The following is a 23,488-nucleotide window of genomic DNA, read 5'->3' as shown; positions in this document are numbered from 1 at the left end:
AGCGTGCTAAACTACATCCCAATCGTTTTAACAACATTAGGAATAGCATCAGCAGAAGAAACAGCAAATCCGTTGGTGCTAATAGTATCTGGAGCAGGTATTGTCTTATCAGCAGTAAATAAAAGAATCAAACCAACATATGAGAGCAAATATACGTATTGTAAAATAGCAATTGCAACTTAAAATAAAATATTGAATCAACTTCGAGCTTATCTCAGAGGTGAAAAGCTCATCATCTTAGATCAGATACAGGAACTTCGAGTAAAAGATATGTTAGTTGATACGATACCAAATAGAGTTCTAAAATATGAAAAACAGTATTAGCTTTAAGTCTGTGTGAATTTCAAATATAATGGAAGATATAACAGTGGAAAATACAACGTTAAAGATGAAGATTGTTGTTGTTGAAGGGTTTAACGCCATTTTTCAGCGCACAATAGGCTATATATGGCGGCCAGTATTAATGGTACAGGAAGAACCCGGGAATACCCAGGAAAGAACCACCGACCCTCGAGAAGCTACTGGCAAGCTTTCTCACATACCCATATTGGCCGAATCCAAGACTCGAACCTACGCAGACAGAGGTGAGATGGCAGTGATCCGTAACGGAGAGCACTTTAGACCACTCGGCCACTCAGGGCCCTAAAGATGAAGACAATTCCCTTCCATGGTAAGCATATGGCTTATATTAAACGAGAAATATAGCACGTATTTCAAAAGTAGAAACATGACAATGCTGTCTCGTTTGTAATGATTATACAGAATATTTTGATAAACTTGCTTTGATCACAAAAGAGCTCATTAAAATGATTGACAATCTTTACAACCTGATATCACTGAACAAATATACAAAAATTACAGTTGATGATTAACAAAATAAAAAATTATGTGGATAAAATGATAGTTTCACATGGACCCTTTTTTAAAATGTTAGAAACGGATTCTCTTATCAGCGGAAAAATAAATTCATGATGATGAAAGTTATATTATTGCAAAAGCTGAAACTTTAAAAATATCTCGAACAAATCTCTAGCAATTTCAAATAAAATTTTGCATGAAATATATAGTAGTAGATTATAAGGTGGTTGTTTCTGTATCAAACCCTATTTTGTTTTATGACAATGATGATTAATAACGGGTAATCAACAATAGAAATAAATTTTGTTGCCTCAACAAAGTTGTTTTCGTATTTTGTTTGACTACTTGAGGGGTCTGTCATGGTAAGAATCATATTGTTGTCAGATTCAAAATAGGGGGGTCTGGGCCAGAAACCCTTTATTTTCTACTACTATTATTCTGGAGGATGTGCTTTGTGAGAATTAGATTTTACTCATGATCATGACAGTGACTAAGGAGTATGATAGTGTGTATGTGGGTATAGTCTGTATATAAACACTCCCATCCACTGGCATGTGATAGTATGTTAGTGTATTTAAGAATAGTATATGTATTAGTATATCTACCCCCTGTGCACAATTTCATTGTCCTCCTTTAACATCATAACATTTTGTTGGATTGTAGGTATGGGCTTTTGGTCACTACACATGGCTTGTTGGATAGTATATATGCAGGTGTTGGGCAGTATAGTGTGTGGTGTTGCATGGCATATGACTTATGTATTGGTCATTATACACTGCATATTGAATAGTATGTGATGGGTATTGGTGTTGGATAGTATATATGCAGGTGTTGGGCCGTATAGTGTCAGGTGTTGGATGGTAAATGACTTGTGTATTGGTCACTATACACTGCATATTGAATAGTACAGGTGTTGAATGGTATATCACTAGGTGATGAATAGTAGATGAATAGGTCGTCCAGATTGCCATCCCCATGTTAATTTCCACTCATGTCCTAGAAAATCATTCCTGTGTTAAATTTCCATTATACCCTAGAATGCCATTCCCATAATAAATTTTCCCTAAAAGCCCCATAAATTTTACCCACGTTAGATTTCCAGTATGACACATAAACATTCTACCCTGTTTGACATAGAATCCCACGCCCCCAAGTCACAAGTGCTATCATATGCTACTGTCAGGAGACTAAGATGTCATCTGGTTATTAAACGTACAAAAGTATTATCCAAACCTATTATTTCTCAACAAGGAAACATACAGCTGGGTTGCCCATCTAACCATAACCATATCCACTTGCCCCTACATGTGATCTAGTTGACGAGTTTATCACTTATTTTACTGAAAGGGATATCACACAAGGATGACACAGATGTATAACTAAGCATACACTGTAAGGATGGAGTTGCTGAGGTCAACACTGGTTTTGTTGTTGTTGTTGTTGTTGTTGTATGGTTTAACGCCATTTTCCAGCACAAGATAGGATATACATGGCAGCCAGTATATATGGTGGAGGAAGAACCTGGAAAAACCCCATAAAGAACCACCAACCCACAAGAAGAACCCTGGTTTTAATGTAAAGGATATCACTCAAGGTTGATATGGGCATATAACTAAGCATACACTTAACATTTACACATGTATTAGACTCCCTTTAAACATGTATTCGACTCCCTTTACACATGTATTCGACTCCCTTTACATATGTATTCGACTCCCTTTACACATGTATTAGACTCCCTTTACACATGTATTAGACTCCCTTTACACATGTATTTGACTCCCTTTACATATGTATTAGATTCCCTTTACACATGTATTCGACTCCCTTTACATATGTATTAGACTCCCTTTACACATGTATTTGACTCCCTTTACATATGTATTAGATTCCCTTTACACATGTATTAGACTCCCTTTACATACATATACTTTTATGTCACCACTTGACTTGGCAACAAAATAGAACAAATTTTAAACAAACAGCTGTATATTTAATTCATTAATAATCTGAGCAATTTGAAAATACAAAATGTTGATGGTAGGTGAGAAATCAATATGAAATTATGTAAAAAAATAGATATAATATTAAATATCACAATTTGTAACTATACATAAGAGTTAATTTATGGATATATTTATTTTCTACATCTATCTTGGCAATGCTGAAATGCACGTGTGTTACACTAGCGTACAACATGTTGACATCTTTATGCAATATAATATCAAGTTAACAAATTCTTAATCTTTCTTTCTCTTCTCATCAAGAAGGGTAGATGTACATACAGACAAATAGTACCTAATAACAAATCAAACAATTTACTCCAATTTAAGCATTTAACATTTCTATTCCTACAAGGAAATTTGTGACCTTACATCACATAACAGGACTTGAAATAAATAATGCAATTCTGGCAGAATTCAGCTGTAACATACATTACAGGATGGTATATACAGATACTTTAGAATAAAAAAACATACAAGACACTATGCACCCTGCCTAATGAGACAGAACATTGTTAACAATGTCAACAAAATACATTTCATGTGGACAAATCAGGGATGGATCTGCAACTATCATTTTGGAGCATGTAAACAAGTAGGCAAGCAGTCTGTCAGATTGAACCCATAATGGGAGCCCAAAAGGCAAGCCCGAGGAACCCATGGTGGAAAAGCCCCATAAGCTTCAACAATGTAGGTGTTTCCAGTCCATAATTTGTAACCATTTAACTGTAAAGATAACTAGCATTCCAGTTGTTTTTTGCTTATTTTCAAAAGAGGGTGCATACCAGCTATGTACCAGCAATGATCCAATCTAAATAAGAAATGGTCTGCAGCAGTCCTATCAGTAAAACATAGCTAGCTACACATGCTGATAATAAACATCAATCAGACTTGTCCAATCTGACATGAATGTCACCCAGACTTGTCCAATCTGACATGAACATCATCCAGACTTGTCCAATCTGACATGAATATCAACCAGACTTGTCCAATCTGACCACAGAGATTATATCATGCAAAGAAATGTATACACAGTACTATATGTATCCAACATGTGCAAAACTTGCACAAATAACAAATACTGGTTGAAAATTAAGGATTATTAATGTATCAACACAAATTAAAAAAATAAAATTTATAACTTTTAAGACTGTAAAAATTCAACTTCAACTAAGTTGCATATCAAAGTGCTAAATATAAGATGATGCTATGCCTGTGTTAAGACCTTTTCCCTACTAATGACCTTTTCCCTACTAATGACCTTTTACCTACTAATGACCTTGCCCCTTTGGATCTGGATAAAGTTTCATTGATATATCAGTACATGCAAGAAATTTTTAATACAACATATATGGCACTCCCTTATTACAAGTTCTATCATTGTAACACCATTCCTATTATAAAGTAGCTAGGTTCCTACTTCATTAAGTAACAGTAAAATTAATGCAATTCAATACAAAGTGTTATCAATTCAAAGTGGTATAGTCTATACTTCATTAGGTAACAGTAAAATTAATGCAATTCAATACCAAGTGTTATCAATTTAAAGTGGTATAGTCTATGCTCCCATAAAGGCATTAGAATGAGCAGTATTGTGTCGTTTACTTCATTTCATATTCATAAAACAATAAGCAAATGTTTAATTTGAAGACAATTCTCCAGACAGTTGATACTGATTACAGGATTCATTCACCATCACTGACAGTTTATTACACACACACACACCAATTTTAAAAATAAATGCATCAAGGATATAAAAAAATGCAACAAATTTAGTCATTTAATTCATTAACTTATAATTTACTTCCTGGTTGTTTCCATGAGATCCCTAGCACATATGTCATGTTTAAACCCACTGAGTTTTCAGTGTAAACAAGCTTACTCACTGTCCTTTTCCAGGAAGAGTCCATTTTCAATGAAGGGGTCAGTTTGTGTTTGTAATTTGAATTTTTAATGTTGCTTTAGAAATTTTTCAATCATATCGCTATGATGTCTGCAGTGTGGCAGTTTACAGTGATGTCTAGCATTGGGTCATCATGCCACAGGCATGTAGAATCATGAACCACCCCGTCATATTATCCTGACACCAGGCTGACCAGTCCTAACACTAATCTCTAAATGCTGAGCACCAAGCAAGGCAGCTATTAGTACCATTTTTATAAGTCTTTTGGTATGACTTGGCTGGGGTTTGAACCCGTGACCTCCCACATCTGAGGTAGACTCTCTAACCACTTAGGCCACCAGAGCAGTCGAAGGGGTGTTTCCTATAGTACCAGTCAAAAAAGTCATATGTGCATTTGACATCATTTATTTCTTTAATGGATGTCATTTGTTTAAATTTGATTCTACATATCTTTAAATGGCAATTATTCACGTTATTTGGATCCTCATACATCCATATTCCTTTGGAAGGCCATTATTCACATGCCATGATAAGTACCTATGGCAAAATCAATGTCAAAGTACGTGGAAATTTTTTAACAAGATCAACTTACATGTTTGATCCAGTACAATCTGGATTGAAATTCACATGATGTGATGTCACAATGAAAGCTACATATGTTCACAAACAAGTCTGTTCTACCCTGTATTGTGACAATTAGACTCACCATGCTCTTTTCTCTACCTGCGTTGGTACCTGGCCACCATTGTAAAGGTGCTATCGATGTTTGACTTAAAGTTTCTTGCTGACAGTTAAGGTGCACAGCATTCAACAATCAGGACTGAATGGACTTCAGTCAAACAAAATTAGTATTAAATTTTAAAACAACAAAATGAGTAAATGTGCACAAGGGTTATATGACTTTTACTAAAGGACTAAACATACATAGAAGGTAGAAACTGTTTAAGCTGCATACAATACTACAATGTCTAGTTTTAATTTTTCTTCAAAAAGTTTTAAAAATAAAATGTGAAAGCAGTTTAACTCTTATGTACATGGGTTCAAAGGGCCATAACTCAGAAAATTACAGAAATTTATTGACTTATTCTGAGCTCATCTAAAATGATGAACTACATCACTTCGGTTTTCACAAAATATAAACTCAAACATGCAGATATACGGACACTGCATTAGTTAAAAAGTCTGAAACACAAACATGACATGGCATTATTGAGACAAAATGACTAAATTTTTTGAATTTTACATCATTAAGGCTCTTTTTAAAATCAGTGGGTTGGTTACAAACTGTTGGGTTGTTAAATAAATACTATAATAAAATAACATTAACCTAATTAACAATCTTAAGTATTTACAACAATATTAGTATCAATCCTACATATAACATAGCAATGAAGTTTAACAAAAACAAGTTGGGTGAATGCTTATAAAATTATGTGTGCATATGATTAAGACTCATGCCTTTTGTATGGCACAAGTTCTATCTGTAAAAAGGTAGGTAATGATAAACTGGACTATTTATGCAGGTAAGTACCAATTGTATCAAGCTATACAATGTGGACACAGTAAGTACCTACTATATCAAACTGTACAATGTGGACACAGTAAATACCTACTACAGTGGAACCTGTCTTGAAAGACCACCCCTTCTGCCAAAACATAATGGTCTCTCATGACAGGTGGTCTCTCATAACAGGTTATAACACTATATAATCTCTAAATCTGTACATGGAGAACCTGGTCTCTCAAGACAGGCGGTCTCTCACAGCAGTGGTCTCTCAAGACAGGTTTTACTGTATATCAAGCTATACAATGTGGACACAGTAAATATCTACTATATCAAGCTATACAATGTTGACAGTCAGTACCTACTATATCAAGCTATACAATGTGGACACAGTCAGTACCTACTATATCAAGCTATACAATGTGGACACAGTAAATACCTACTATATCAACCTATACAATGTGGACACAGTAAATACCTACTATATCAAGCTATACCGTGTGGACACAGTAAATACCTACTATATCAAGTTATACAATGGGGACACAGTAAGTACCTACTATATCAACCTGTACAATGGGGACACAGCAAGTACTTACTATATCAAGCTGTACTATATGGACAAAGTAATTACCTACTGTGATGTGGACATAGCAAGTTATTACTGTATCAAAGAGAACACAGCAACCACCTAGTGTATCAAGCTGTTCAATTTGAACACATTAAGTACCTACTATATCAAGCTGCACAATGTGAATGGAGTCCAGTAAAGATTCAAGTATTTCTGGCAAACTGTATAAGACTTTATAAAGCAATGTTGTGAAGAGATGCCATACAGACTCTGGTACACTGTATTAGACTCAAGAAAGCAATGTTGTGAAGAGATCCCATACAGACTCTGGTACAGTGTATTAGACTCTAGAAAGCAATGTTGTGAAGAGCTGCCATACAGACTCTGGTACACTGTATTAGACTCAAGAAAGCAATGTTGTGAAGAGATGCCATACAGACTCTGGTACACTGTATTAGACCCAAGAAAGTAATGTTGTGAAGAGATGCCATACAGACTCTGGTACACTGTATTAGACTCTAGAAAGCAATGTTGTGAAGAGATGCCATACAGACTCTGGTACACTGTATTAGACTCTAGAAAGCAATGTTGTGAAGAGATGCCATACAGACTCTGCTACAATGTATTTAACTCTATGAAACATACTGACTCTGGTACACCATATTAGACCCTATAAAGCAACATTTTGAAGAGATAACATAGACTTAAAAATCTTGAGTTGCTTGTAGTTAAGTTCCATAATTTCAGAAGCAAAACTGTACAGAGTTTCCTCCACTCGTTAACTGTACAGCTACTGTAAATACAGTAAAAAAAGATGTACAAGACACTGTAACCATACAGCTACTGTAATGATAGTAATAAAGATGTACAAGACACTGTAACCATACAGCTACTGTAATGACAGTAAAAAAGATGTACAAGACACTGTAACCATACAGTAAAAATGGCAATTCTTTTAAAGTTTGTTGCAAATACCCCATTAACATATGTTAAAATTTAGTGATGCTATATTTACAGTGCCTGTATATAACTTGAAATCTACTTCAGACATTATGGACACAGACCTGCTGTCCCATGATGTATGGCCAACAAACCTTCAGAGCCTGGCAGACTTGCTGTCACATGAGGTGTGGCCAACAAATCTTCAGTGTCTGGCAGACTTACTGTCACATGATATGTGGCCAACAAATATTCAGTGTCAGACAGACCTGCTGTCCCATGATGTGTGGCCAACAAATATTCAGAGCATGGCAGAGTTGCCGTCACATGAGGTGTAGCAAACAAATCTTCAGTGTCTGGCAGACTTGCTGTCACATGATGTGTGGCCAACAAATCTTCAGTGTCTGGCAGACTTGCTGTCACATGATGTGTGGCCAACATATATACAGTGTCAGACGGACCTGCTGTCCCATGATGTATGGCCAACAAATCTTCAGAGCCTGGCAGACTTGCGGTCACATGAGGTGTGGCCAACAAATATACAATGTCATACTGACCTGCTGTCCCATGATGTATGACCAACAAATCTTCAGAGCCTGGCAGACTTGCGGTCACATGAGGTGTGGCCAACAAATATTCAGTGTCAGACAGACCTGCTGTCCCATGATGTGTGACCAACAAATATTCAGTGTCAGACTGACCTGCTGTCCCATGAGGTGTGGCCAACAAATCTTCAATGTCTGTCAGACTTGCTGTCCCATGATGCACCCCAAAAAATCATCTTCTGGTTGATCTACTTTCCATGTATGTGCCGAAAGATATGCAGGTCTTCAGGTTCTGTGCTATTTGTTATGTAGTTAATACTTGTTATGTAGTTAATATTTGTTATGTAGTTAATATTTGTTATTTCTTTTCATTTGAAGTGAACAGCATAGGCAGCTGAATATCTGGGCTAAAGCTTTCTGCAATTATGTTTTTCATGCACAGGTCAATTACAATACATATATATATATATATATGTGTGTAGTACATATGGGGCATGAGATTCCTCTTCACTGTAAAAAATCTACATCATATGAGGAAATTTTAAACACCCTAACACTGTTGCATCGCATGTTCAAACTACTTTGTCTCTGGTACAAACCCTGAACCAGGTCTCTGTACCAGATAAACAAAAATGGAATGCAAACAAGCAGAATAAATGCAAATGAAATGCAGAATGAATGCAAATGAAAGGATGCATGCATTTTGAAAGACAGCAGAAAGCACTAATGCAAAATTTATTTTGTGAAAGGATTTAAAATTGATTTTCAGGCTGCTGATAATTTTCCACAATTAAAAGTTACAATTACAGTCTGGAATGAGAATCCTTACAATGACAGACTATTTCATTCCTTAGAAATTGACACTGTTCTTGGCATCACCATTTGTCCTAATTTCATTCCTAACAAATTTACACTGTTCTTGGCATCACCATTTGTCCTAATTTCATTCCCTTCAAATTGACACTGTTCTTGGCATCACCATTTATTCTATGAAGTCATCACCTGTGCTTGTATCTGTTATTGGAATGAAACAAAATATCAAGTAAAATTTCCTAACAAATACTCCACAACTACATTGGTACATGTATTGCAGTTTTGGTTAAATTTTAATTTATCATAAATTCAATGCTGTTTTATGCAGTTTTGTTTTTATCATAAATTCATTGCTGCAATTTATGATTTACTATTTAATTAAAGTACACCTTAAATAAGACAATATTCAGAAATAATAGTTCTCTCTCTCCTGCCTACTCAAAAACGAGAAAACCCTGTCTTTGAAAAATGTATTGCATTTTATATGAATGAAAACAAAAGGAAATTATGAATAGTAGTAATAAAAACAACTGGATTGCATTTCTGATAACATAAACAAAAACAGGATTGATAGGTAAAACTACAAATGTGTGCAGAATGCAAATAGAACACAAATGAAATGCTGATCATATTCAGATTCAGTCATGGTGTGTAATATGTATGACATTTGTGTGAAATCAATTCCATTATATCAGGAAAAAACGCTCTTTCATAAAAGTGAAAAATCTCTCAATCCTATACTCATTGGAATATTTTCTGATATCATTGCTCACACACACACACACAAATGTATGCAGGATTAATCTTCCCAACATAACTAGATTTTATACCATGCTTAAGGCTATCAGTCAATCCAGAAATGCTCAGAATTTGAATCTGGTGGCATCACTGTACTTTATATTGCTTTTTTCCTATGAAACTGGCCTAGAAAGTCCAGCAATTAGTCCAGAAATGCTAATAACTTCAGTCTGAGGGTACAACAGTGCTTCATGTTGCCTGCTTCCAATTAAACTGCCCATATAAAGACAGGTTTCAGTCCAGAATGATGAAAAAGTTTATGCAATCCAAGATATGTCCATTTCTTGTTTTATTCTTTTAACTGCTGGGTACACTCTGAAACCATCTCTGACATTATTCAGAAACTTTAACATCCCAAAAGTTTTAATGAAAATATTTTCTTACATATCTCTGTTTTCATTTAAGATCAACCAAGAATCACAAAAAATCAGCCAGACATAATAAACGGTCTTTAAATGAAAACCCGATGTCAGTCCACTGAAGAGAAATAGCAATGAAAAGAAATCCAAAATGGCCACTATTGCAGCCATACTGGTTTTCAGATCAGAACCATTTTCATTTAGGACCAACTAAACATAATAAGAAGTTGAAAACTTTATTTTGCTATATCAATCCAATAAAAAGGAGCAATAATATGATTTTCAAGAATGCTACCATGGCAGCTATATATGTTGGATGTCATATTGACACCATTTTCATTTTGAACCAACTAGACATCATAAAAAGTAGTGATAATTTTCTCATGATGGCCACCATGGAAACCATATTAGATAGCATATCAAAACCCATTTTCGTTTATGACCAATTAGACATCATAAGAAGTCTTTTGGTGAAAACTCAGTCTTGATATGTCTACCCATTCTGGAGGAATCTATATAGCAAAATTTTCCAGATGACCACTGTGATAGCCATACTAGATGTCTAAGCAGCATCATTTTCATTTAGGACCAACAAGACATCATAAGAAATCTTTTGGTGAAAACAATCTTGATATGACCAGCCATTCTGAATGAACAAGATTTTCAAGATGGCTGCCATGGAGGCCAAATTGGATGTCAGATCATCAGCATTCTTATTTCAGACAAACTAGACATAATAAGAGGTTTTTTTAGTGAAAACTCTATGCTGATATGACCATCCAATCTGAAGAAGTAGTGATAACAAGATTTTCAAGATAGCCACTGTGGTGGGCGTCTAGGATGTCAGATGGTACCATTTTCATCTAAGATCATTTAAACATCATAAGAAGTCTTTCAGTGAAATTGATATTACCATCCATTCAGGAGTAGTGATAACACAATCTTTAAAAGTGGCCACTGTGGATGATGGACAATAGACCATCCCTTTCCAGTCTATGTTGTTAAGAATTTGTTTGAGATTTGTCTAATTTTAGTAATGGCAACGATATTTTACAAAGAATCAGAATCATTTTGAACAGTTTCATCCAGAATGGTTTCTTCTGAATTTGTTGAAGTTCTATTGTGTTGTTTTTGAGAAGTTAGAAACAGCAATCATAAATGAACAGTTGCAATACTCACAATAAACAACTGACTTTACCTTACCACAGGATGAGCTAAAAATAAATGAACTGTGACTGAAAACGAATTTCAAGGAACCAAAAGTAAACTCAAATGGACATACACAAAATATCACTACAGAAAATTAGAATTTAAGTGTAACCTTACGGTATTTGGTCAATACTTTTCATGTTATTGTTATTCAGATTTACTGTGAACTACTGAATGTACCATGAAGGTAATTACATTGACTATCAAATAGTTACTTACACAATGGAACAGTCTGTTTTTTAAGTGGAGGGCTGTGGTGGGATAAAATTGTAAATTAACTTTACTGATTAAAAGAAACAGACTACCTCCCAAATGCTTCTGGTCAATCATGGCTGCATGTGACCAAAAATTGACAAGGTAAAAATCTATTCTTTAATCAATATTAAAGATAATTTCATGACTGCATGTATAAATGAAGGAGTCAGAAAGGAGAGTCACTGTTGGTGGAGCGTCAGACTCATATTCTAAGAGTGAATAACCACAGGATAGCTGTGTTTACTTGTAATTTATCAGTGAATACCCATCCAGGCTAGCTGGGTTGATTCAGAATTCATGAGTGAATACCCATCCAAGATTGCTGGGTTTACATAATCCAACAGCGAATACCCATCCAGGCCAGCTGGGTTGATTCACAATTCAAGAGTGAATACCCATCCAAGATTGCTGGGTTTACATAATCCAACAGTGACTACCCATCCAGGCCAGCTGGGTTGACTCACAATTCAAGAGTGAATACCATTACAGGCTAGCTGAGTTGGCTCATAATCCAGAAGTGAACACTCATCAAAGCCAGCTGGGTTGACTCATAATTCAAGAGTAAATACCCATCCACAACTGACTGGTTGACTCATAATCTGCAAGTGACTACCCATCCAGGCTAGTTGGGTTGACTGCCTCTTGTGTTCTTAGGAACAGAATTTGACTCCATTTCCTCAGCATAATACAGTCAACAATGTGTTAAAAGTGCCATTAAAAATCCATCAACATCAAATGCAACCAACACCACCATTAACTCATGTATTTAAAATACACTTGGCAATTAAATATTAGCACTTTTTAAAAGTAGTAAATATCAAAAATTATTTCAACTCTTTTAAGTTTATTTTCATTCCTTTCCAAGTTATTTTTCCATTTTTGGCATTGCTTGGTGAATATTCATTAATTTTTTTATCTATTACTTTACTTTTCAAGATTTATGCACTGAAGTATGGCAACTAACAAAGGATAGTTATTATTAATAGATTAGACATTTAATAATGAGAATTAAAGCAAGGTGTTTTACTTGCAGGGACACTTTAATGCATTTTACGGATAAAGAAGTGCAGGAACTGATAGAAACAGTTAATACTTAAGTACATTGTACTGACAAGAGTGATAGGAAATGTTAATATTTGATTACATTGTACTGACAAAAGAAGTGGAGGAAATGCTAATACTTTATGTAATGGCACATATGAAATCAAATATGTGGGTGCCTGCATTCACACTGCAAGAAATTCAAATATTCATCCTAATATTAACTTACAATTCTGTATATGTATGAAATCTATATGAAATATCTCACAAATTACAACATTTTTCAAACTAAGAAAAGCATACAGTACTGGTTGCTATCGGTTACCTTGGGAAGCAATCAATGTGGGTTGTTCATCATCTGATATCTGAAGCCATTAAGAATCTACAACAAAATTTTTTATATCCTTTAAATTAAAATTTATTCAAAGCTTGCTATTATCAACATTATTGATTAGGTTGTTACTATTTAAAAAAATGAAAATGTAAGAATCAGTTTGGATGATATTTCCAAATATCATTCAAAGCTCATTCTGGCAATGTGCCTCCATTCCAGTGCACCTGCTACAAGGTACGAGGCATGTGTTACACCATGCTTGTATCTAAACCATACTAAGTATGTGAGGCAGTCGTTCATTACCTAAGGCAACTACTGCCAATCCACCAGAACCTACATCATTTCTATATTCTATATCAAACATACTGGCCACATCTCTTTATAAGGGCTCTAATACATATCAATATTATGACAACACACTAATGAACACGGATTCTGTTTACTCACATCCCTGATACACCTTTTTTTCGTATCTCCAAACACCACCAAATGATAAAAGGTCATGCTTGATGCATTTGAAACTATCCTACAAGTACTAAAGTTAGTAACAAGAAAGACAAATCATCAGTTCATATCTGTTCATAGTTACATCTTGTCAAAAAGTTATATATTTGTAACAAAACTTTTGATGACAAACTTCAACAGCTATAATGATGTAAAAAAAATAAAGCTTTACTCTGGAATCCTACATCAATTACTTATACTGTGAGAAGTACTGGTTCACTTTTAATACCCGCAATGCCCATTTACCAAAAGTGGGATATGTGCATTGGAATCTTGAAATGGTAAAGAAGTCAGTTCAAGATCAGCAAATTTACTAAATCAAACTAATTTCTATCATGCATTTCCTCCACAGTCCACCTACCTGTCAAATATGCGTAGAAGACAATGGTAATTTAGGCATATCAGGGAGGATATTTAGAAACATGTCAGGGAGAATTAGACATATCAGGAATGAAACGATAGTTAGACAAATCAGGAATGAAAGGATAGTTAGACACATCAGGAAGGACGTATCAGAAAAGGTAGAAATATCAAGAATAGTTAGACATATAAGGAAGGATAGTTAGACACATCAGGAATAAGAGGAAAGTTAGACACATCAGGGAGGATAGTTTGACATATCAAGGAGGATAGCTAGACATATGGGGGAGAAACATCGAGGATAGTTAGATATATCAGGGAGGAATGATAGTCTGACACATCAGGGATAACAGACATGAGGAAGGATAGTTAGACAATTCAGTGATGATAGCAAGACGTATCAGGGAGGCTAGTTACACATAACAGGGACAGTTCAGTGTGCATACACAAAATACTTGTACATTCAAGCATATCTTTCATAATTGGATACCAAAAAGACTTTCCTGCAAATCTTGGAAGTACAATTCACATACTATTCACCCAGGCTGAGTGAGGAGATCAAGAAAGTTGCTTCAAAATCATGTACTAATGACAAGAATTGAAATAATGATCAATGCCTATGCAAGTCGATAATCCTGTTGCTCCCCTGATGTACTTAACCTTTGCAATGTATTAATTTCTACTGAGCTCCTGGATTTTAGAGTCTCCAAGTTTTTAAGATGTTTTCTTGTTAACTGCATTCGCACATTTTCTGGCAAAACCCAAGATGTTTGACCATCACCACTTTGAAAGAACAGTTTCCCAAATGTGGGTACATCTTTACTCCTATGAACTGTCCAACCACATGGCAGATCTCCCAGCTCACGGGAGATTCCACACTCACAACGTTCATGGTCTTTAAGCTGCTCAATCAGCTGACCTGACAGGTCTACATTAGTATCACGAGCCCGTGAGTAAGTTTTTGCATAGTCTTCTGGATTAAGTGGGCTGTGGCCTGTGGGTGGAAGAGGTGCTGGTGGCCGAGCTATTGCCCCATTTGGTGGTGGAGACAATGGGGGTCTTTCTAATGTGAACGAAGAGTCACGTCTTGGCACAGGAGGGGGTTGTGAAGTCAAGGAACTTGAACGTGTAATAGTTGGACTTGATAGCCCTGGTGTTTGCGAGTTGACTGAAGGCTCACGTGAGCTAACTGGAGTTGCATTTGGTGTGATGCCTGTATGAGGAATGGGAAACTTGAAATAAACATCAGGCACACCCTCTAGGTTCCTCACAGGATTATTTTTATAGTAGTTGATTAAGTCTTCTAGTTTGTCAAACTTCTGTTCCTTCACAAGGTAGAACTTTCTCTGGTTCCCAGATCCCTCAATATATACATGTGTATGCCGCACACTATGGTCCCTCACCCTGTAAAAAGAAAAGTACAACATAAAGCCAAATTTGCTGCTGAGTATTGTCTGACTGTACCGTAAGTGCTGCAAGGTTACAAAAGACAACACATAAATCTGACTCATCAGACTCAAGTGAGACAGTTGTGCAACAGGGAGTCATAATAGACAACACTAAAACTGACTTATCAGACTTACAAGACTAAGTCTGCAACAGGGAGTCATAACAGACAACACTAAAACTGACTTATCAGACTTACAAGACTAAGTCTGCAACAGGGAGTCATAACAGACAGCACTAAAACTGACTTATCACACTTACAAGACTAAGTCTGCAACAGGGAGTCATAACAGACAACACTAAAACTGACTTATCAGACTTGCAAGACTAAGTCTGCAACAGGCAGTCATAATAGACAAAACATAAAACTGAATCACAAGACTCCAACAAATAAAATTGAATCAATAGACTCCAATGAGACTAAGTCTGCAACAGGCTGTTATAACAGACAACACATAAAACTGAATCAACAGATTCCATTGAGACTAAGTCTGCAACAAGTAGTCATAACAGACATCAACACAAAACTGACTCATCAAGCTCAAGTGACAGCTCTGCAACAAGCAGTCATAATAAACACACAAAACTGATGAATCTAACTCCAGAAAGATTAGTGCTGCAACAGGCACAGTACCCTAATAAGAGTAAAGTTTATCTCAAACTCAAGTCCTTACTTTATACAACGGAACTAAATGAAAAGGGAACACAACTCCTAACAACTATGTTACTTTGATTTGTTTCCTATTGTTGTCAGAATGGTCTCCAGATTTTACTTGAAAACTGCAGGATAAAATTAAACTGTGTATATCCATGCTGTATTTTGCCATGGATTAAACTTGCTTGATACCAACAGAAGCAGTTAATCTGCCATACTGAAGCGATAATGAATGTAAATTTGTATACTGAAGTCATAATGAAAGTAAACAGGCATACTAAAGTGATAATGATTGTAAGCTGGTGTACTGGTTTATACTGTAAATATATAATTAAAATTTTGCATTTTATTTTGATAACAAGGTATAAATATTTTGCACTCAGGTTTGTCAGTCATGTCCTCAGTAAGTCAGAATGGGAAGATTTTTTTGACCTTATCAAAAACTGCAACCTTCAGGTAGTCCATTTCTGTAAAATGTACTTTTTGGGGGTAAAACTAATTATAATTATGTAATGCTATTACTACTTTTGTTATCTCCTTTCCTGGTGCTAATCCATATGATATGATTACTTTGTTATCTCCTTTCCTTACACTAGTCCATATGATATGATCACTTCATTATCTCCTTTTCTGACATTAGTCCATATGCTATGATTACTTTGTTATCTCCTTTCCTGGCACTAGTCCATATGCTATGATTACTTCGTTATCTCCTTTCCTGAGACTAGTCCATATGCTATAATTACTTTGTTATCTTTTCCTGGCACTAGTGCAGAATCCAAGGAGGAAATTCCTGACCAGAACAAAAACATCACTGCACAAGTCTGATGGCTTAGTCACTGAGGTAAAAGTCTAACAGCTTAGTCAGTGAGGTACAAGTCTAATGGCTTAGTCACTGAGCTACAAGTCTGATGGCTTAATGGCTTAGTCACAAGTCTGACAGCTTAATCACTGAGGCACAAGTCTGATGGCTTAGGCACTGAGCTACAAGTCTGATGGCTTAGTCACTGAGCTACAAGTATGATGGCTTAATCGCTGAGGCACAGGTCTGACAGCTTAATCACCAAGGCACAAATATGATGGCATAGTCACCGAGGCAACACGTCTGATGGCTTAGTCACTGAGGGTTAAGTATGATGGCTTAGTCACTGAGGTACAATAGTCTGAGGGCTTAGTCACTAAGGCAAGACTGATGGCTTAGTTACTGAGGTACAAGTCTGATGGCTAAGTGAGGTACAAGTCTGATGGCTTAGTGAGGTACAAGTATGATGGCTTAGTCACTGAGCCACAAGTCTGATGGCTTAGTCACTGAGGCACTAGTCTGATGACTTAGTCAATGAGGTACAAGTCTGATGGCTTAGCCAATGAGGTACAAGTCTGAGGGCTTAGTCACTGAGGTACAAGTTTGATGGCTTAGTCACTGAGGTACAAGTCTGATGGCTTAGTAACTGAGGCACAATTCTGATGGCTTAGTCACTGAGCCACAAGTCTGATGGCTTAGTCACTGAGGTACAGGTCTGATGGCTTAGTCACTCAAAATATCACCCTTCTCTGGCTTCGAATAAGACAAAAGTACATCTGAGTGGAAATGTAGAGAGAAGTAATAATAGCAGGTATACATTACATAATTAAAATTAGTTTAAAAACTAATAATACTACTAATAACACTAATACTACTAATAACATTAATACTGCTAATAATACTAATCCCCAAAAACTACTAATACATTATCTATTATTATTACTTTCCAGGGGGAGTCTGAAGGCCTCATAACCACTGTCAGAAAGAACCTACCATCTGTTCCAGAAGACTGCAACTGCATATTGATGAAGCGCTTTTTGAAAACTGCATTCGACTGACACAATTAATCCTAATGCCTAAATGCCTACACTCTAGTCCTCCATCAAATGAAGCCAGAAGAAACAAAAGTGGAGTGAGACGACCAAAAAGAAACTTTCATAACATCACACAGTGAGGAATGATTAATATAGGCCATGCAATAGCCAAAACCTCATGGATTTTATAATTTATTTGTGTTCATAATAAAACAATAAGACTAGTTCATCATTGGTCTGTGATCTTCACTTTATCATGTATTCAGATATAATTTTTGTTCGGATAAGAAACCATCACAGGGCTTCCAAGCTCATTTTAAAACACATGTGGTGTTTTGTTACAGTGACAGGCTTAAAAAGAACTAATTAATGATAATTAAGGATTATGTTCTGTGAAAGCCTTTGTCCAGTTGTAATAACACCAGTAGATATTCTATTAATGACAATATGACAGCTTATGCATCAATCACTGTATTTTCTCAGCAACAATTTGTTATTAATTTTTGTAGAAACAAAATAGCTATATGGTATCTTTGATCTTTTTTGCAAGCGTTAATCTTCTTAGCAGAAATAATTTAAAGGATTTTTAAAAAATACAAAGTCTGCTGTAGTCAGTATAAACAGGAGGAGGCCTGATACTGCTGTAGTCTGTATAAACAGGAGGGGGCCTGATATTACTGTGGTCTGTATAAACAGGAGGGGCCTGATACTGCTGTAGTCTGTATAAACAGGAAGGGGCCTGATACCGCTGTAGTCTGTACAAACAGGAGGGAACCTGATACTGTTGTAGTCTGTATAAACAGGAAGGGGCCTGATACTGCTCTAGTCTGTATAAACAGGAGGGGGCTTGATACTGCTGTAGTCTGCATAAACAGAAGGGGGCCTGATATTACTGTGTTCTGTATAAATAGGAAGGGGCCCAATACTGCTGTAGTCTGTATAAACAGGAGGGGGCCTGATACTGTTGTGGTCTGTATAAATAGGAAGGTAGGATGGGGCCCAATACTGCTGTAGTCTGTGTAAACAGGAGGGGGCCTGATATTACTGTGGTTTGCATAAACAGGAGGGGGCCTGGTACTGCTGTGGTCTGTATAAATAGGAAGGGGCCCAATACTCCTGTAGTCTGTATAAACAGGAGGGGGCCTGATACTGCTGTGGTCCGTATAAATAGGAAGGGGCCTGATATTACTGTTGTCTGTATAAACAGGAGGGGGCCTGATACTGCTATAGTCAGTATAAACAGGAGGGGGCCTGATACTGCTGTAGTCTGTATAAATAAGAAGGGGCCCAATACTGCTGTAGTCTGTATAAACAGGAGGGGGCCTGATACTGCTGTGGTCTGTATAAATAGGAAGGGGCCTGATACTGCTGTAGTCAGTATAAACAGGAGGGGGCCTGATACTGCTGTAGTCCGTATAAATAGGAAGGGGCCCAATACTGATGTAGTCTGTATAAACAGGAGGGGGCCTGATACTGCTGTGGTCTGTATAAATAGGATGGGGCCCAATACTGCTGTAGTCTGTATAATCAGGAGGGGGCCTGATACTGCTGTGGTCTGTATAAATAGGAAGGGGCCTGATATTACTGTGATCTGTATAAACAGGAGGGGGCCTGATACTGCTGTAGTCTGTATAAAAAGGAGGGGGCCTGATATTACTGTAGTCAGTATAAACAGGAGGAGGCCTGATACCGCTGTGGTCTGTATAAATAGGAAGGGGCCCAATACTGCTGTAGTCTGTGTAAACAGGAGGGGGCCTGATACTGCTGTGGTCTGTATAAATAGGAAGGGGCCTGATACTGCTGTAGTCAGTATAAACAGGAGGGGCCTGATACTGCTGTGGTCTGTATAAATAGGAAGGGGCCGGATATTACTGTGCTCTGTATAAACAGGAGGAGGCCTGATACTGCTGTTGTCAGTATAAACAGGAGGGGGCCTGATACTGCTGTGGTCTGTATAAATAGGAAGGGGCCCAATACTGCTGTAGTCTGTGTAAACAGGAGGGGGCCTGATATTACTGTGGTCTGTATAAACAGGTGGGGGCCTGATACTGCTGTAGTCTGTATAAACAGGAGGGGGCCTGATATTACTGTAGTCAGTATAAACAGGAGGGGGCCTGATACTGCTGTAGTCAGTATAAACAGGAGGGGCCTGATACTGCTGTGGTCTGTATAAATAGGAAGGGGCCGGATATTACTGTGGTCTGTATAAACAGGAGGGGACCTGATACTGCTGTAGTCTGTATAAACAGGAGGGGGCCTGATACTGCTGTGGTCTGTACAAATATGAAGGTAGGATGGGGCCCAATACTGCTGTAGTCTGTGTAAACAGGAGGGGGCCTGATATTACTGTGGTCTGTATAAACAGGTGGGGGCCTGATACTGCTGTGGTCTGTATAATTAGGAAGGGGCCCAATACTGCTGTAGTCTGTATAAACAGGAGGGGGCCCAATACTGCTGTAGTCTGCATAAACAGGAGGGAGCCTGATACTGCTGTGGTCTGTATAAATAGAAGGGGCCCAATACTGCTGTAGTCTGTATAAACAGGAGGGGGCCCAATACTGCTGTAGTCTGCATAAACAGGAGGGAGCCTGATACTGCTGTGGTCTGTATAAATAGAAGGGGCCCAATACTGCTGTAGTCTGTATAAACAGGAAGGGGACTGATATTAATGTGGTCTGTATAAACAGGAAGGGGCCTGATACTGCTGTAGTCTGTATAAACAAGAGGTGGTCTTTTACTGCTCACCTGGTTAATTGATGAATGTCAGCAAATTCACACATACTGTAGCATAGCAAGAGAAGTAAACTTGGATTGGATAAGCAATCATCAAAATCAAATGGATATCTGGTAGATGTTTACTAAAATTTCACAGCTCTATGGATAATATAAGCATACATACTACATCTGATCAATATCTGATAAGAAATGGAGAATCACAAGCTCAGCCAATCACCTCATTAATACCTGTTGGTGTCACTCCAAACTCATCTAAACTTATTTATCTCCAAACTAATCTAAACTTATTTATCTCCAAACTCGTCTAAACTTATTTATCTCCAAACTCATCTAAACTTATTTATCTCCAAACTCATCTAAACTTTTTTATCAGATCAAAATAAATTCTATAGATCATTCACAAGCACATGTTGATGGATGGACAGATGATGTACAATGGACCTAAGGTCATACCATGAATTAAATCCAGACTGATGATGTACAATGGACCAAAGGTCATACCATGAATTAAATCCAGACTGATGATGTACAATGGATCAAAGGCCATATCATGAATTAAATCTGGACAGATTATGTACAATGCACCAAACACCATACCATTAATTAAATCTGGACAGATGATGTACAAAGGACCAAAGTACATATGATGAGTTCACTCTGAACAGATGATGTACAATGGACCAACGGCCATACCATGAGTTTATTTTGGACAGCTGAACTAAAAATGAAGTCACACTCAACATAGGCCTGTCAAGGAAATAAACACATACAAATGACAGAGTAACATGTTTAGACAAATGGTCAGTGGAAAGATGGAAAACTATGTACTTCTGTAATAATTTAATTTAGCGACAATTGAACTACATATATACTTTTGGAATCATTTAATTTAGGGACAATTTAACTATACTTTTGGAATCATTTAATTTAGGGACAATTTAACTATGTATAAACTTTTGGAATCATTTAATTTAGGGACAATTTAACTATGTATATACTTTTGGAATAATTTAATTTAGAGACAATTTAAATATGTAGAGCATATCTGCATTTTCTAAACAGATAATTATACCATAGATTTATTTGAAACTTTAGTCTGCATTTAGTAATCTGCACTAGACACCAATGGCAGAAACTTCAAAAGGCTTGTGCATTTACCAGTATTCAAAGAGGATTATCAATGCTTTAAGATGAGACAGTGGATTGAAAGCATGCCTGTTACATTAAGAAATTACTCATACACACCCTGTAATCACCTGCAACAACGGCAGACCATCTGACATTACTCATACACACCTTGTAATCACCTGCAACAATGGCAGACCATCTGACTACACTCATACACACCTTGTAATACCTGCAACAAAGCAAGACCATCTGACATTACTCATACACACCCTGTCATCACCTGCAACAATGGCAGACCATCTGACATTACTCATACACATCTTGTAATCACCTGTAACAATGGCAGACAAACTGAATCAGCTAGGAAGTCTGCATGTCATGTATCAAGGAAGGTCAACAATCAAAATTCCGAGGGAATACTAATAACCATATATTAAAAAAACTTGGAGACTCAGCTGTGACTAGGATGAGAGAACACACAACTTACAGTACAGAGACCGTCATACGGTCATGGCATCTGTTGCTGGGACGAAGTAAATAACTCCCATCTGACATTACTCATATGCACCTTGTAATCACCTGCAACAATGGCAGACCATCTGACATTACTCATACACACCCTGTCATCACCTGCAACAATGGCAGACCATCTGACATTACTCATAGACATTACTCATACACATCTTGTAATCACCTGCAACAATGCCAGACCATCTGACATTACCCATACACACCCTGTCATCACCTGCAACAATGGCAGACCATCTGACATTACTCATACACACCCTGTCATCACCTGCAACAATGCCAGACTATCTGACATTACTCATACACACCCTGTCATCACCTGCAACAATGCCAGACCATCTGACATTACTAATACACACCTTGTAATCACCTGCAACAACGGTAGACCATCTGACATTACCCATACACACCCTGTCATCACCTGCAACAATGCCAGACCATCTGACATTACCCATACACACCTTGTAATCACATGCAACAATGGCAGACCATCTGACATTACTCATACACATCTTGTAATCACCTGTAACAATGGCAGACAAACTGAATCAGCTAGGAAGTCTGCATGTCATGTATCAAAGAAGGTCAACAATCAAAATTCCGAGGGAATACTAATAACCATATATTAAAAAAACTTGGAGACTCAGCTGTGACTAGGATGAGAGAACACACAACTTACAGTACAGAGACCGTCATACGGTCATGGTGTCTGTTGCTGGGACGAAGTAAATAACTCCCAGGATCCTGGGTTCGTCTCTTGATGTATTCCGTGACCTAAAATGAAATTAAAAACCTTTAATCCTGCTAGAAAAAGCAAGTTGTATCACTATGTTAAGTGTATATAAAATTATGCAATATCAAAATTGAGGTGTCCCTGTAAATTTTAGTCTTACGACCACTAAATTGTTGCTCTTGTGTACCCCTAGGCACGCTTCATCATTATGTGTTTATCTACTTTACTGGTAGTGACAGGAAAAAGGAAATCTACCAATACTTTTTCAATAGTGGATGTCCATACTTATGTCAAAAACCACAAAAATCACTAAAGGTTATTCAACTTTCCATTCGTAAAAACCAATTTTCAACCGTTCCTTTTAGGTTGCCTGGAGTTCCACTGCAAAATCACTACTGGTCAAGAATGGCACACATTTCTGAATGACAAA

General features: G+C 36.9%; 1 protein-coding gene across 3 annotated transcripts in view; it reads right to left on the bottom strand.

Moving 5' to 3' along the window:
• Positions 1-2,838: 2,838 nt before the first annotated feature.
• The window catches only part of LOC149804186 (uncharacterized), a 32,780-nt gene continuing 12,130 nt past the window's right edge, over positions 2,839-23,488 (bottom strand). For 2 of the 3 annotated variants that reach the window (XM_089954173.1, XM_089954172.1), the window contains exons 3-4: positions 23,005-23,099; positions 2,839-15,400 (exon numbers count right to left, since the gene is read on the bottom strand). In XM_089954173.1, the coding sequence (XP_089810299.1) occupies positions 14,614-15,400; positions 23,005-23,099 (882 nt within the window). In that variant the 3' untranslated portion in view covers positions 2,839-14,613. Of the gene's footprint in view, positions 15,401-22,284; positions 22,339-23,004; positions 23,100-23,488 lie in introns of those variants that run through there. The other variant, XM_089954174.1, reaches the window with a different exon arrangement.

The sequence above is a fragment of the Sinohyriopsis cumingii genome, chromosome 3 (genome assembly GCF_028554795.1).
Source record: "Sinohyriopsis cumingii isolate HCF-2022 chromosome 3, ASM2855479v2, whole genome shotgun sequence".
Lineage (NCBI taxonomy): Eukaryota > Metazoa > Mollusca > Bivalvia > Unionida > Unionidae > Sinohyriopsis > Sinohyriopsis cumingii.
This window is presented reverse-complemented; position numbering and strand designations above follow the sequence as displayed.